At 49.6% G+C, this 15,407-nt stretch overlaps 2 protein-coding genes across 6 annotated transcripts in view; one reads left to right on the top strand and one right to left on the bottom strand.

Annotated features, from left to right (window-relative positions):
* Positions 1-778: 778 nt before the first annotated feature.
* On the bottom strand, positions 779-5,066 carry LRRC59 (leucine rich repeat containing 59). Of its 2 annotated transcripts, XM_071764264.1 has the most exons (7): positions 4,810-5,066; positions 4,389-4,448; positions 3,751-3,909; positions 3,348-3,452; positions 2,691-2,763; positions 2,083-2,256; positions 779-1,575 (listed from the first exon to the last, which is right to left on the bottom strand). In XM_071764264.1, exons 1-7 carry the CDS (start codon positions 4,912-4,914, stop codon positions 1,328-1,330), a joined length of 924 nt encoding a protein of 307 aa, XP_071620365.1. In that variant the 5' UTR covers positions 4,915-5,066; the 3' UTR covers positions 779-1,327. The 2 variants fall into 2 exon arrangements, with proteins under 2 accessions (XP_071620365.1, XP_071620366.1); XM_071764265.1 differs by lacking the exon at positions 4,389-4,448.
* A 299-nt stretch (positions 5,067-5,365) lies between these two features.
* Positions 5,366-15,407, top strand: part of ACSF2 (acyl-CoA synthetase family member 2) — a 34,878-nt gene continuing 24,836 nt past the window's right edge. Inside the window, exons 1-5 of one of the 4 annotated variants that reach the window (XM_071764244.1) lie at positions 5,366-5,580; positions 10,297-10,492; positions 11,849-11,977; positions 12,926-12,979; positions 15,130-15,248. In XM_071764244.1, the coding sequence (XP_071620345.1) occupies positions 5,570-5,580; positions 10,297-10,492; positions 11,849-11,977; positions 12,926-12,979; positions 15,130-15,248 (509 nt within the window). In that variant the 5' untranslated portion in view covers positions 5,366-5,569. Of the gene's footprint in view, positions 5,581-6,587; positions 6,610-7,696; positions 7,893-10,089; positions 10,116-10,296; positions 10,493-11,848; positions 11,978-12,925; positions 12,980-15,129; positions 15,249-15,407 lie in introns of those variants that run through there. The other 3 variants (XM_071764246.1, XM_071764242.1, XM_071764243.1) reach the window with 3 other exon arrangements.

The following is a 15,407-nucleotide window of genomic DNA, read 5'->3' as shown; positions in this document are numbered from 1 at the left end:
AACCCATCAGCACTCGTGTACCCAGCAAGGACAGCTGAGGTGTTTGGTGATAGCAGCACTGAGATCAGAATTAAACTGCATCCAGCAGGCACAAGTTCTTTATGTATAGGGTATGTATGTTTTATATATATTTACATATACTACTTTGGTGGTGACCTCAGTATGGAAAGCTAGATATTATTTCTTCATGGAATTGCTCCTAGCAGCAATAATCCCAGGTATCAGAAGGGAGAGAGCAATTCTGGTGGCTAATGTGGGATGTCCCAGTGGAGTCTGTAGCAAGGGTGTTCTTCAAATAGAATATGATCTGTACAGCTTTATTTTAGCACTAACAAAGCCCTTAAGGATATGCCAAACCTCTGGGTGGTTTTCTCTGCAAGGAAATGATAAATAATTCATAGGCCTTTGCACAGGCAAGTTTTCTCCTCTAGGTAGCAGCCACCAAACCTCCCAGCCTTCCCAACAGCCCCGAGGGGAGCCCTTCTCTGCCTGCCAGCGTGTCACGCTGCCACAGTGCCACCCAGTGCTGTGTGCCACAGCTGCAGCCAGCAGCAGGCACCTGCCCGTGGGTCTGTCACCCCCCTGCCCCTCCTCACACACACAAAACCAGCTGCAGCCTGGCCATGAGCCCTCCCTAACCTGTAGCCACTTTGTTGGCACTAGCTGGTCAAGCTAGCTAGGAAACCATGCCCTCAGAAATAACTTTTTAGCTCTTTCTAAAAGACGGAATTAAAATTAAAACTGCATTAGCAACACAAACACCCAGTTCAGACAAAAGTGCTGCGAAAACTGTTGTATTGAAAATTTTCAGCTCATTTCAATAGCACATCAGCTCCACCGCTCCGACCCAGGGACACACAGCCATCCTACACACTTGTCATTGGTCCTGGAATGGGCCTTAACAGATTCCCATACAGCCACATCACCATTTTTAGCACAAATAGAAATGAGAGCAAGGAATGGATATGTTTAAAAACCCTCTACCTCCAGGACAGAGCTACAGCTGCCGAGATAACACACGGGCTGGTTTCTGCCCTCCTTGAGGCTGGCAGCAGTCTGTGCCTCACCATCTAGGTGACCATCCCCTGGAGGTAAGAAGTGTTAACGAGTTTAGGTGAATGTGGACAAATAAAGGGAGTTACAGGCCAACTGGGAAACATGCACAGCAAAGAGGATCTGCACAATAACTCTGCTCTGAGTGGAGTGGACCAGCAAACTGACGCTGACTGGTTAAAAGCAGTTTCATCAGAACACAATTCCATAGGAATTCTGGCTGTGTAAGATGGTGGAGGGAGATGCTGAGGAAGCACGTGCCCGTCGGGGACAATCACTGCTGCGAGTTGTGCTGTAGCATGTTTTGCAGGGTCTTGTGGTTCTGCAGAGCAGCTAACACGTCCTCGTAGAGGGTGTTGACGCTGATGCACAGAGGTTGGCGGTGCAGCTCCGTCAGCTTGCAGGCAGCCAGGGTGCAGAGGACACAGAACAGCAGGAAGAGCAGGACCCGCAGTACCGACCGTGACCAGGAGGAGTGCTTGTGCCGGGCTGGCTGAGGGGGACGAGAACTGGAGGCAGGCTCTGTAACGAGGCAGTTAGAAGACAGAGAACATGAGGAATTAATCAAGTATCTTTGACGGTCTACATTCAGAAATGAGCTGTTCAGGTAAGATACTGAAGTTGTCTTTTGCCGGGGATTTTCATTGCTTAACTCTGGTCCATAAATAGATGTGCGGGATCTAACTGCTCAGAATGAAAAATTTCAGGTTTGGTTTTGGGGCAGCAGTGAAGAGGGTGTACAGCACCTCTGTGTTGCACAAGATCTGGTTGTGCACACAGAGGTCAGTAGACTGAAAAAGAAATGAGCAGAGGGAACTTCTCCTTAGGAACAGCTGAAGCAGTCACTGAATCTTGTAGCTCAGCTCATGAGACACACAGATAGGGAGCCAGGCACAGCAGGAAAGCTTATTAGACTCCTACAGGTGTCCCCCTCTCACCAGCTCCCAGTTCCTGGGATGCATAAAAGCAAATCTGGCAGCTTCAAAACATGATGAAGAGGCAATCCCACACAAAATGGGTACTACTCACTTCGGGTCTGCACCGTTTCTTTTTTAGGTTTCTTTTCCATCTCCTGCTTGGAAGCTTTCTGAGCATCATACTCCCGTCTCCTGCGTTCCTTTTCTTCTGCCTTCTCTCTCTTCCTCAGTTCCCTTTCTTGAGCCTCCTTTGCACGCTGTTCTGCTTCACGCTTCTTCTCCATTTCTGGGAAGCAATAAGAAGGTTTCTTTTCCTCTTATGTAAAGGGTTGTCATTGCCTTCTTTATTACCTGCTTATCAGCTCCCAGTTCCAATGAGGAAACAAATCAAGTAACTACCCTTTTTTTTTTTTTTTTTAGTATTACATGCCTGGCATTTTCTCCCTCAATTAGGCTTCCCTTAAAATAAATCCTGTGCTCTTCTTTTGTATTTTTAGGCAACCTACAGGGCATCCCATCAAGAGATCTAACTGTTACTCAGGCAAGAAATCACATAGTTATCCCCCTCTATATTTCTCCCTCCAGCCCTTCTTCTCTACTACTCCCAGAGTCCTCAGGATTTTGATAGCTTTGGTTAGATGGCAGTCAGTATGTCTGGGTGTGTCTGAGGGATCAGGAACTGCCCTCAGCAGGCAGCATGTGAGGGCTCTTTGTGCTTACCTCGCTCTGCTTGCAGCTTCCGTTGCCGCTGCCGATCCTGCTCGGACTGGATTGCTTTCATGTGCTGCAGTACCTTCAAGGTCCAAAAAAACAACCTGAGGTCTCTGCAGAAGGCTCCTTGCACAGTCAGTCCCAAACAGAGCAGCTGGGGTGTAGCTGAGGACACTCGGCTGGGGCTGACCACCAGCCCTGACACCTACAGGTATGGCTCTGAAGGGAGCTCAGACCTTTTGGAGTAGGTCTTTGCAGATCCTTCCATAAGAATAATCAAGCTGCCAAACTGCTGTTGGCTGATCTAGGGGATCACAGAACACTTCTATTTTTGTAAGCCTATAGTTTGCCAGAACTTCTGCAGTGACTTCTGAGTCTGGACTATAAGCCTAGACATGGATTATTTTGTCTGCTTTATGCCAAGGAAGAGTTCCTTGTTAACCAGCATTTAGTCCTCTGTTAACTCCACTAGTGGCAGAGCATCTGCTCAGCCCAGTGTTTGCTCTCCACAGGCACAGGAGCAGTGAAGTCAGTGCCATGAACCTGCACCTCACTGGCAGAAGAAACTTTCAAACTGCTGCAGGAGCCACCCAGCTTGCTAAGCAAGAAATAACCATCACTGATAAGGCCAAGAAAGAAAAAAGAGAATGAAAGCAGGTTCCTTACCTTGGCAGCAGCCTGTTTACACTGCTTCTCATCCAGACAGTCTCCTGCTACTTTAGCTAGGACAGGATCCAGGGGATTGTCCTTCAGATCCAGCCACTTCAGGTTCTGCAGAAAGGAAGGACAAAGGGAAAGCTGTAAGAGCACAGCATTATTCAAGAGTTCCAAAACCAAAGCACTTAGTTTTCACATGAATGAAACAGGTAGGGAAGAGAAGCTGATCCTTAGCAGTGATGTTTTCCATAGATGTGATAATGTCCACTGAGCTGTGGTGCCAAGCCAGCTGAATTTTGGAATGGGTAGTCAGCAGGATGGATGCTTTACCAGAGAAATCAACTTGAGAAGGATCACAAGACCCTGGGCTGCATCCCAAAGCTTTACGTAACTGCTCAGCAAACAGTTTTACCTTGAGCTGTGCAAAGCTGACTGGCAGGGTGACCAAACGGTTGTTCAGGAGGTCCAGGTGCTGCAGATTGATCAGGCGGCCAAAGTCCACGGGCAGCTGCTGGAGCCGATTTTTACTCAGATCCAGTTTCACCAGATGCAACAAACTGCAGAAGTCTGACTAAAACCCAAAGAAAACCCAGAAAAAAACCCCAACTTGTCAGCACCTTTATGGGAGAACCTCAGTATGTGGAGAGACCCTGCACAAATCCTGAACTACCCACGGAACTGCGGTGGAGAAAAATATTTAGTCTCCTCCTCTGGCTCAGAAGATGGAGGTGGCAAACAGTGGGACAGGCAAGGCAGACTGACACAGTGATGTGTGGCAACACCACTGAAACAAACCCAGGACTCCACTGCTGATGAAACTGGTCTGTTCACGTGGGGATCCTCTGGGAGGAGGATACTGCAACCTCCACACAGTGCCAGCCTTGTCTCCCTCCTGCCCCAGCACCACTGGGACTGACCCAGCACCACCAACAGAGATGAGGAAAGTGCCGGTTCTACACCTCCCGCTGAACCTTTCCTGAAGCGCTAATTAATCTTTTTTAAATGATCTCCTAGCAGATCCCTCCCCACAGAGGCTCTCCAGCACCTTACCGGCAGGGAAACCAGGTTGTTACAGGACAAATCCAACACGGTGGCTTTGGGGAGAGCGGCCTGAAAGAGAAGCAGATCCGCGCATCACCACCGGGCACACCTGGCACTTCCCCTCCAGCCTCTGCGGTTTCCCCCGCCTCCGTCCCCCCACCCATCCCCCTACGGCTGCCTCCGAGGCCACGTCATATCGCGACTGATTGCTGGGCCTTAAGGCGGAACTCGGCGTGAAAACAGATGGGAGCAGCGGCAGCTGCTGGGCCAGGACCAGACGGAGCCCTCCTCTCCGCTGCTGGAAAGCCCTTCAGGCCAGGTCACACACAAACCTCCGCCACCTCTGCCTTCCCCGCACAGCCCCCTCCGAGGGACCGAACCGACCCCGCGGCCCCGGTCCGCCTCCCCCACGGGCGGTCCGGATGCTCACCAGCTCCCGGACCGGCACTTCGTTCAGATCACAAAGACTCAGGTCCAGTTCGTTACCATCCAGCTTGTCCTTCAAGCTCAGTCCCTTCCCGCCGCCCCGCGACATGGCGACCAAGGTCCTCCCAGAACAGAGACCGAAAGGGCTGCTGCGGGCCGGAGCCACCGGAGCGGGCGGGGGTGGCTCGGCCCGGCCCGGCCCCGCCACACACTTCCGCGTCCACGTCCGCGCCGGGACCAGCGCGCCCCCTGCCGGCCCGGAGCGGGGAACCGGCACCGGTACCAGTACCGACACCGGCAGCGCTTTGGGTCCCCGCGGTCCCCGCCAGGCTGAAATTCAGCGTCTGGTCAGTGGTCAGGAGCCGCTCGGCCCAGGGATGGGGATCCCCCAGCCCGGTTCTGCTGGGTGAGGTTTGCACCCCCTCATCTCAGCGGGCACACAGCCACCCGCGAGAAAACAACCACTTAATGCCTGCTAACCCCAATGCAAACCCAAATCCCGAGCAATCCCTACCGCTTTTTACGAGGGCAGATCCGGCGGCTTCAGCCTCCTCGGAGGCTCCGTACTCAGCGTCCTGAGTTCCCTTTGTGTGGGGCTCTCACACCAAGATGTCTCTTCCCGGGGAGTGATGTGCAATTACTGTGCCTGCTTTGATCCAAAGCTCCGGCGCTGAGCACGCTCTTGTCTCGACTGACCCGCTGCTGAGAAAGTCAGGGAAAGAGAAAAGGAGCCTGGAGCAGAGCCAAATTAGTATTACCCAGTAATGGGATTCCAGTGAGTACTAACCTTGAATTTTGTGACCCCTCTGCAAATCGTGATGCACAGGACCTTGCAAGGATGTTTTTCCTGTGCCAGCACAGCTACTGCCTGCTAAGATTTTAAAGTTGCCAGTAGGTCTCTTCTAGCACCCAGAGAGCTGATTTAGCTCATCATGGGGGTAACTGAGACCATGGGAATCTCAGAGCAAAGGGCACCCCAAAACAGCAAACAAGGCTTTGCCTCACGTAACAAAATCTGCATGAGGCTGATGGACTCGTGTCCGAGAATTGCAGAAGTTTCTTGGAGCAGGTTATTGTTCCTCCAAAAGTGAACTGAAATCAGAGCCCTCGCATGAAAAAAGTGAGTTGTGCAACCTCTCCTGTGCCTTAGCTTTTCACAAAAATATTTGGGGGGCAAGGAAGGGCTGGAGGATGATCTGCTCCAGGGAAAACTCCTGTGGCCAGATCATGGACACCAGGAGAGCAGCCACTTGTCTTAGCCCACGTTCCCCCAAGGCAGTGAGGGGCTCAGTGAGGTGCAGAGCAGCTGCACAGCTCCCTGCTGCCTTCTCCAACTCGGGGGCACATAGGATCCTGCTCCTGAGGGCAAAACCCAGAGGGGCCTTGGGGGTGGGGGCAAACCCCCTCTGCATTGCTTAAAAGGCCTCTGTCCAAGTGGTGCTGCAGAGACTAAAATATGCACTTCAGGGCTTGGGGTTTATGGAAATAAAAGAGCTTTTGGCTGTCAGCAGAAGGAAATAAGGGAGTAGATCTGTTACAAAACCTACCTGCTTACTTGGGATTAACTTGAAAGTTGATTTTTAACTCTTCATTAGCATAAATGACACCTTTCTCAATGGTATAAGAGGTGTTACGGGTTCAGCTTGCCTTTGCTTTGACAGTCTCAAATGTACCCAAATGTAAAGGTCACATTCACTTCTGCATAATTCTTGGTTTAATACCTAACCAGGATTCACCCTGTCAGCTAATGGTTGAAACGTGGGAAGATCAAACTGAAAGTCAGTTTCATTTTTATTTACTAAAGGTTTTGGATCACAGATGGGTTTTTTTTCCTCTGTGGTTATACAATACTGAGCACACTTCAACACTCCTGCAGTATGAAGATAATTGTTCTGAGCTGGAACAGTGAAAGGATAACTTCTGGTCACGAATGCCATACAGACTTACATAATCTGCAGAAAAGAATACTCTCACCTAGCTGCTGATTTCAGTGGGACTGGCATCTAACTAGAGGTCCTGGGTGTGCTTAAAAAGACCTCAAACTGCCCTGAGACAGAGAAGCTGTAACCCCAGGGCAAAACTTTCTCTGTGGGAAGAAGGTTGGAAGAATGTTAGCAAGGAGAAGGGAGCAGGAACTGCTGAGGGAAGTGGGATGAACACTTGATCTAATCCTGACCATCCCTACTGTGGTCCTGGGGGCACGATCTGGCCTGGAGGCATTCCTAGACCTTCAGCAGGTTTCTGGCCTGCCTTACTCAGTGCCAGCCATGGCCAATTTTTCATGTTTGTAAGACAGAAATCTCAACTTTGCCCTACCAAAGAACACCATGTCACAGCTGCCACCAAACCAGCTCCTTGTGAACAACACACACGGTGGGGAAAATCCTTCCTGCCTCTAAACTTAGACGGCCATGCCTTGCCTGGGTGCCCACCTCAGGCTGGCTCTGGGGCAGCTGCAGTTCCCATCTGGTCTCTCTTCCTCCCACAGCGAGGTATAGGCAGCCAGTGAGTACCCAAAGGGATCAGCGCGGTGGTAACTGTGGTAACTCATTAAGTGGATAGGTCCGGAAAGCAATTAGTGACTCACAGGGTGACAGAGATGAAGAAAAGTGGAAGCAAGTGGTGCTGATCACCGTGCTTCTCAGTCCATTCCAGCTGGGCGTGGGCTTTTGGGGTGTGGGGCAGAAAAAGGCTGATGGGGCACTCTAGAAAAAGAGATAATGGAGGATGGGGAGGCTTGGAAGCTGGCAGAGGATGAGGCGGGTGTTCTGCTGGGTCTGTGCGGTGTGAGCTGTGTGCGGGGGGTGGGGGTGGTGGGTGTTGTCTCTGCTCTGCCTGCCCGCCCTGAGCCCCCACCCCTCCATCCCCCGCGTCCCGGCGGTTCCTCCTCTCCGGTCAGTCGCAGCCCCCGAGCGGGGCGGGAGCGGGTCCGGGGCGGGTTCGCCCAACGCACCGCCCCCGCGTATCGAGAGCCGGTCCGGGCTGCCTGCCGGGTGGTGCCGCCGGTACAGGCATGGCCACGGCCCGGCTGGCAGCGCTGTCCCACCGAGGGCTGCTCTTCCTGCGGCGGGGGGGACCACCGGGCAGGTAGGGCCGGGATGGAGAACCATAGGGCATGGAGGACCATAAGGGATGGAGGGCTGTGAGGACCGGGGCTGTAGGAGTTGAAGGGTTGTGGGGATAGGGGAAGGTGGGCTGTAGGGGATGGAGTGCCAGAGGGGAGAGGGAATGGATGGTATGGGTGGGGTTATGAGGCAGAGGGGGTCGTGGTGAGAGGGAGCAGGACGCTATAGGGCACGGGGGCTGTAGGGACAGGGATGGTGGCTCTAGGGGATGGAGGCCATGTGTGATGTGGGACAGGGGCTATAGGGCAGCTGCAGAGCAGTGTGGGTGGCTGCATGCAGGGAGGGTATGTTCAGCTGGAGGTCTCACTCTCGATGTGTGTCACTGTCATTTGACTCCCCTAAAACTCCTCCAAAATGGTAGAAGATGGGCTGCATCCCCTGGCTCTGCAGAGGGGACCAGGGGCAGGGACAAGCCCTGTGCAGAGGGATGGGAATGTGTGACCCGGGGCTGAACTTGCTTTGTGCACCAGCTCCGTCTGGATTGCACTAATGTATCAAAGAGCTTCTCCATCCTCCTCCAGGGCTCTGACTCGTGCACTTTGTCAGGCAGTGTCCCAGTGCCTGCAGACCCCTGGGTGGGCAGGGTGGTGGCAGGCACTGGGGTGCTCTGGGGTTTGAGGGGGGCCTGGTCAGTTCTTTGCCTCTGCTGATGAGGCTGGTTTGCTGCTAGGATGTGTTGCCAGCAGAAGGCATGTACTCTCCAAGAGTAGTGTTTAACAGTCTACACAGAGACCCAAGAGCAAGCAGAATTTTATTTGCTGTTCTCCAGCTGAGGCAGGGAAATCAGAGCTGCTCTAAGATCAGATCATTGGCCTTCTTTTACCTCCAGCAGTACCGGAAGCGCCATAGGAAGAGGTGGAGGGTGAATTGTGTTTTGCAACAATGGCCACATTTTTTTTATAACCAATTTGTTCCTTGGATGGTATCCCCAGAGGAACTGCACAGTCCGTGAAATGCTTCTTTTGACTTGCTCTCACTGAGCCTCTCTGGCTCCCCATGACCCCTGAGACAGTGCTCAGGGAAAGTGTTGTTGCGCAACCAGGTCAGCAGCTGCTCTCTGACCCCTCCAGCCTTCTCAGGCTGCAGGAGCGAGCAGGGACTTTGCTGGCAGAAAAACAGAGTGTTTAGGGACAGGCTCTACTGAAATTAGAGGCATCTTGGCTTCAGAGAGGTCTGAGTGTGGTTGCCTCCATCAGACAGCGTTGCGAACAGCCTGCAGTTTCCTGGTCTGCCTGCATAAGCAGCTGGAGCTGCTTCTCTGAGACTGCCCTAAGGCCATGGGACAGTGGCTTCTCTGGTTGACATTTCAAACGGGAGTGGCTGCAATGCCTTTTGCTGCTTTATCAGGAGCATTTGTCCTTCCCTTGGACTAGGGAGAGGTTTTTCAACTTTTTTTTTTTTTTTTTTTTTTTTTTTTTTTTTTTTTAAATATATTACCTATATTTATAAAGGCTGTTCTTCTGCAGAGCTTTCTTCCATCTCCTAGCTTATCTGTGTGCTGCGATCTCAAGCAATAAAAAATAATTTCACTTTAGTATCCATCCTCCCTTTCCCTCCTTGGGCAGCCCTTACAGCCTTGATGTGTGTTGCTCAAGAGCAGAGTTAGGAGGGACATCTGAACAGAGTAAGTGGGAATTGCACAACCTTCCATCTCCCAGAAAACAGCTGAGGAAAGAGAGTCAGGCTGTTTTATCAGCTCAGAGCAAAACTTTCCCTACCTCTGGAAGGTAAAATCTTGTCTTGTATTTATCTCCAGGCTGAATTCTACCTTATAAGGAAGTAATGGCATGCTAGGTCTTGTTTCTTGAGGGCAGAAACCCAAATTTTGTGATAAATAGCACCAAGTCTTTGTGCAATATTGAGCCCATAGCAAATGGGTGAAAATTGAGTTTGGGCTGATCTCTTTTTCCTCTCTAGGGCAGGGATCTCCCTCATTATACACTGAATCTGCAAACTTGGGGTATTACTTCTGAGCTATGCACTCCACAAGAGTCACTTCACCACCCCTTCCTGGTCATCTCCTGAGGTGGGGAGGGAGGAGCTGGGAGCAGGAAAGGAGGCAGAGAAGCTCATCTTGCTGGTAGCTCCTCATCTTACTGATTCTGCCTGCTGGTCTGGTTAGGTCTGGGTGGGTGCACTTGGACCATCTGCTCAGGGCCCCCAGTCTGCTTTACATGTTTTCCAGGTATTTTGGGAGATTTTCCTGATCTTGACTTATAGAAGCATCTGCCTGTGGTCCCACCAGTGCAGGAATGTGCATGGAGTGCTCCTGGTATTTTTTGTCAGGCTGATAATCCTTTCAGGCTGAGAGGACTGGATTGGTGGGGTTACCTTAAAGAATCTCCTCTTTCCCTTTTCTTTCACAGTGCCCTGCACACAGCAGTGCCCTCTGCCTCCCACAGGGTGACCAGCAGCTATGTGGGGGGGCCCTCAGACACCCCCCTTCTCACCAAAACCATGGGGCAGTGCCTGGATGAGACCACGGAGAGGTTTCCTGAGCGTGACGCCGTGGTCTTCTGCCGAGATGGGATTCGGAAGACGTTTGCTCAGCTCAAAGAGGAGGTGAGAGCCTGGGTGGGTGGATAATGGCAGCAGCAGGTATGATGGAAAATGGCAGATGATTTGATCACTCAGCTCAGGAGGAAGATGTGTCCTCTGTGGATCTTCACCCTGGCTCTGCACGGAGGTTAACAGCAAACACGATGAGTGCGAGCTGCCTTTGTCCTTCTTGGAGTCTCAGGATTAAAGGGAGAAGGCAGTGGATGCACAAGGCTGGCTGAATATCCCAGAGTAACCTCCATCCTTAAAAATTGTCACCTCTATCTGATTCATTAGGGGCTGAGTCATGGTGTTTTTCTCTGCAGGAGTAGGCTTCAGCTCTTTTATTACTCACTTTGCTCTGACTGTAAGAGGTCCTGAGTGCATGGAGGTTTCTAGCCCAAGCATAAAAGCAGCTGAGCTGAGTCAAGGATTTGGTTTCAATATCATATGTGAAAACATGTGGTGCATCTCTGCATGTGGATGTATGTCTGTGCATTACATACAAATGAGTGTTTGTAGGTATTCTGAATGGAGGGACAGCATTTCAAGGTAACTACCTGGAAAGTTTCTATTAAATGGATTGTATGATCTTGGATAGGAATAATTATTTGGGTGGGGTTTTTTTAAGATTTACTAGCATTTTGGTTACATCTTTTCAGATAAATGAGATTAGCTGTGCTCACCCCAATTTTAAAGAGGAGGCTGTGATTCAAAGCCTAGCTATACCTCAGATATCTGCTCCAAGGCAGATTTCACAACTTCATTTGAGAACATAGCAAAAGCTATAAATACTTTCCTGAATACCTCAGAATATCTGTATGCACAGCTGATCTGCACACCTGAAGCATGCTCTTGCAAAATAAAGTAAAGTTAACATAGTAGCTGAATTCCAGTTGATGAGGATAGGAACCCCAAACTGGTTAAAAAAAAATAAAAATCACTTGATATACAGTTTTCTTCACCTGAGTTCTTTAGGGGGAAGCAAAGGCAGATTCACCAGTGTGGATGGGCCCAATGTGTGGGTACAGATTAGTCCTAAATTGAGCTCATGAGGATCTGGACACTGAAGAGCATTTGGGCAAGAATTAGTTTGCAACTCTTTGTACATAATTGCCTGTTTTGGTTTCCTTCCTGGTTTGCTGTACTGTTCCATGTGTGTTACCTTTATCCTTTCAGTCAACTTGCAAATCAGGGGCTGGCCTGGGACTCAGAAGATGCTGCTGCAGCAGTAGGCTGCAGAACTATGCAGCAGAGATACATTCTGTCCAATTTCAGTTGAAATGATGATGCTTTTTCCCCAAGAGGCAGTGCTTGGAGATTAACAACAGCTACTGTATCCCCTGTGTGATCCTCAGTCTCTTTTCTTGTATTTTACAGGTGGACAGGGCTGCAGCTGGGCTTCTGGCTCTTGGCCTGAAGAAGGGAGACCGTCTGGGGATGTGGGGCCCCAATAAATATGAGTGGGTTCTCATGCAGTTTGCAACTGCCCAGGCAGGAATCATCCTGGTAAGGATTTTGCTGTGTCTTGGTTTGCTTTTTTTAGCAGTCTGTTGGGGAAGGAAATGGTGAAGAAGCAATAGGAGAGACCAGAGAGTCAAGTTTGTTGTCTCTTTTTTTCTGTGCTCTCACCCAGCATGTTGGCTGTCACTGAATCTGGTACTTAAACTCTGTGCAGCCCTCCATGGCACAGGAAAGCAATCTGCAGAAAAAGGAGCAACAAAAACTGGAATTCTGTGAACTAGTTTGCAGCACCTGATGGTAGAAGATGAACCCATAGGAGCATTTTTATGTCTCATGCTGCTGTCCTTACCAGTTACCAGCTGATAAGATCTCTTCTAATTAGGGTCTGCATTGCTTTGTGGTGCAAATGCTCATGTAAAAATTTAGCCCAAGCTGCATATCCTTAAAAGCCAAATTATATTTGCTATTATGGCTTGGCATATTCACCAAATGCACCATGGTAAGGACTGCACCCTGCTTCTTTCTGCTTTGCTTTCTTCTTCATCATTCATCCCACCATTCTAGCAGGGTGGTTGAGCATGGCTCAGTGTGAACTTGATGGTGAACCCAGTTCCAGTGGCCAGTGCAGCTTGTGTGAAGGATTTGGGCAGGAGAAAGGTGGTAGTTTCATGGGTGTCCATCAAGAAACCTGAGTTGCACTTGAGCTTTGAGTCTTCAGTTTAGTGGCTTGAATGTCTGTCTGGGAGAGAGGAGGTTTGGTTTCTGTTCCTGGAACTGTGTTTTGATTGAGTGATCTCACAAAGCTCTCTTTCGTTGCTTTCTTTCATGAAAACTCAAGATTTTTCTGCTGAACTCCCTGTGGTGGTGAGCTTTTACTTCTGCATGTTGAAGAAGAGGTTTTGAGTGTGGCTTGTCCCTGGGAGAACTTTCCCAGAGAGGTTTTTTTGAAGGCAAGAGTAACTCTGATCAGCCCTCTCATTTCTCTCTCTTCAGGTATCTGTGAATCCAGGCTACCAGGCCCTTGAGTTGGAGTTTGTCCTCAGGAAGGTTTGTAAGGCACTTGCTGGTGCTGCTGATGGATTTGTTGGGAGAAGGGATACAAGCAGCTCTCTGTTAAGGGGGGGAGTGGGGACACAGTACATGAGCTGCTGCCCTTGCTGTTCCTGTGGCTGCCACCCTGCCTGTTTGATGGAGACTTCTGCAGCCTTCTCATCCTTCTCTCTCTGCTCACAACCATGCACACCAGTGACAGACACAGATGCCAGCAGTCATTTACTGGGGAATGAGGAAAACCAGGCAAGATTAAATATCTGACAGGGGCACTACCCGAGGAGCTGGCAGCCAGGACAGCAAAATTTATGTAGTAACAGAGTGTTGCTGCAATCTCTAAGGTCAACATCTGGCTTACATTAGTTCTAACTTGCTCTCACTCAAGCTCCAGCCTGAGTGGGAGAGAGAGCACTGAGCAGCTGCCCTCCCCAGCTCAGTGCCATCCTGCTCACCTCCTCCTTGGGACAAAAATCACCATCTGGGATGTCAGAGTAGAAAGGAGGAAGGCTCAGAAAGGACCAGCCTGCTTGATTTCTTCTTTCCAGATTTCTCCTAGACCTCTCTGGCCTTGTATTTAACCTGGTTTAAGTCCTAGGTATTGCCACTGTTTGACATCTTTCTGCTGCCTGGTCCTTGCTGCCTCAGCTGCCCTCCTGTACCTGCCTGGGTGTGAGTTTGCAATGTGCAGAGCACAAATCAGTTTAAACTGTTCTGCCTCCTTAGCCCCAGTAAAGAGGAATTCAGGTTAATGAGCACTTGAGGGCTAAAAATTAAATTTAGGATTAAGAAGCCATCTTGCTCAACTGTGGTTTGTTCAGCTTTAAATCAAAGGTTGATAGTAGAAGAGAGGGAACCACCTCTGGGTCTTCCTGGCACCATCCAAGTTCTTGCTTTGTCTGGAAAGTGGAGCATTTGTAGCAATGAAGGGAGACTTTTCTCCTCTGTGTGTGTAACTCTGGGCAGACTATTGCAGATAACAAAGCAACTGTTTGTCTTCTGACCAACCCCAGAGAGTACTTACAAATGATTTATTGGCATAGCCTTTGTCTCCTTATTTCATGGACCTTGGGAAAATAATGAAAACAGCTGAGAAAATAATTTATGTAAATAGTTGATTTGACAAGAATGCATATTTTTGGAAGATGAAAGCAGTGTGCAAATCTGGGTCAAATTCAGCACATCTTTTCTACTAAGAAAGAAATAGAAATGCCTGAAGTAATTAAGAGTTCTTTGTTTCAGGATTATGTAGATGTAAAGGTTTAATGAAAAAATGTTTTAATTTTCAAAACAGCTAATGCTTTAGAAAGAGGTGGAAAAATTTTAGGAAATGGAACACCTTAAAAAAAAAACAACACAACTAAGTCTTGGCTTGACCTGAGAGGCAGTCTATAAGTTTTCTTGTTTTTCCAGAGTTCCTCAAAAATCCTCATTTCAGATCAGCTCTAATTATTTTTTTTTTCCTTCATATTTTGAGACTGAGCTTTTTGTTACTGCTGGGATTCCTAAGCTGAAAAATCTGTTGTTTGTCTTGTGCACACAATCATCAGGAGCCTGGAACCTGGGAGAAGAGGGAACCCCAAGGCTGCAGCTCCACTCTTTTGTCCAGCAAAAAGCAACCAGCTTGCCCTAACCCAGATGCCAGGGAGGAGCAGAGCACAGCACAGCACCCTCTGTGTTCCTGGCTTGGGGTGCTGGGTGTGCAGGAACAGCACCCTGCCCTGTGCTGGTGGGGTTTTATGGGTGCAGAGGTGTAAGGGCTTGGTTTGCCTGGTGTGAACCTCCCTGCTGGAGCGTGTCCCCAGCCCTGGGGGAGTGGCAGCTGCATCCTCTCTGTGCATTCACTGCTCTGCAGTGAATCTTTAAGCTACAACATATCATGGCTCTTGTTGGGAACAGTTAAAAATCTCCAGATTTAGTCCAGAGATAGCTTGCTGAGCTACAGAGCAAACCATGGAGAAAATCCTAGTGCAGTGTTAATGTCTCAAGCACGTTGTGGGGGACACAGGGCTGTGCACATTCCTGTGTAGGTGGTGACTGCTCCTCATCATGTCCTGATTTGGGCCAGGATAAAGGTGATTTTCTGTTTTGACATGTTCCCAACATCAAAGCCAATGTGACCTTTTATGAGTTTCTGTCTCCCTTCACAGGTTGGCTGTAAGGCACTGGTGTTTCCCACCCAGTTTAAAACACAGAAGTACTATGATATTCTAAAGCAGTCATGTCCTGAGCTAGAAAAATCCAGTCCAGGAGGAATAAAGAGCAAAAGGTGAGCTAGGGACATTTGATGTCTTTGCACTGACCTCTCAGCTGTGTCCTGCCTTGTGTCCTCTCAGCTGCAAAGGCTGTGCTAGAAGAAGGACCCACACAGGGTCTTCTCAGGAACAAATTACACTGTCCTAAAGCTTTCTCCTGACCAGTCTGCACT

This window comes from Heliangelus exortis, chromosome 20 (genome assembly GCF_036169615.1).
Source record: "Heliangelus exortis chromosome 20, bHelExo1.hap1, whole genome shotgun sequence".
NCBI lineage: Eukaryota > Metazoa > Chordata > Aves > Apodiformes > Trochilidae > Heliangelus > Heliangelus exortis.
Note: the sequence above shows the minus strand (reverse complement) of the source record. Positions and strands in the feature narration are given on the sequence as shown.

Excerpts from the sequence above, each read along its gene's own strand:
- LRRC59 (XM_071764264.1), bottom strand. The coding sequence starts at position 4,914 with ATGTCGCGGGGCGGCGGGAAGGGACTGAGCTTGAAGGACAAGCTGGAT. Across the intron at positions 3,453-3,750 it reads TCAGCTTTGCACAGCTCAAG|AACCTGAAGTGGCTGGATCT; the intron begins GTAAAACTGTTT and ends TCCTTTCTGCAG. Across the intron at positions 2,257-2,690 it reads GAAGCTGCAAGCAGAGCGAG|AAATGGAGAAGAAGCGTGAA; the intron begins GTAAGCACAAAG and ends ATTGCTTCCCAG.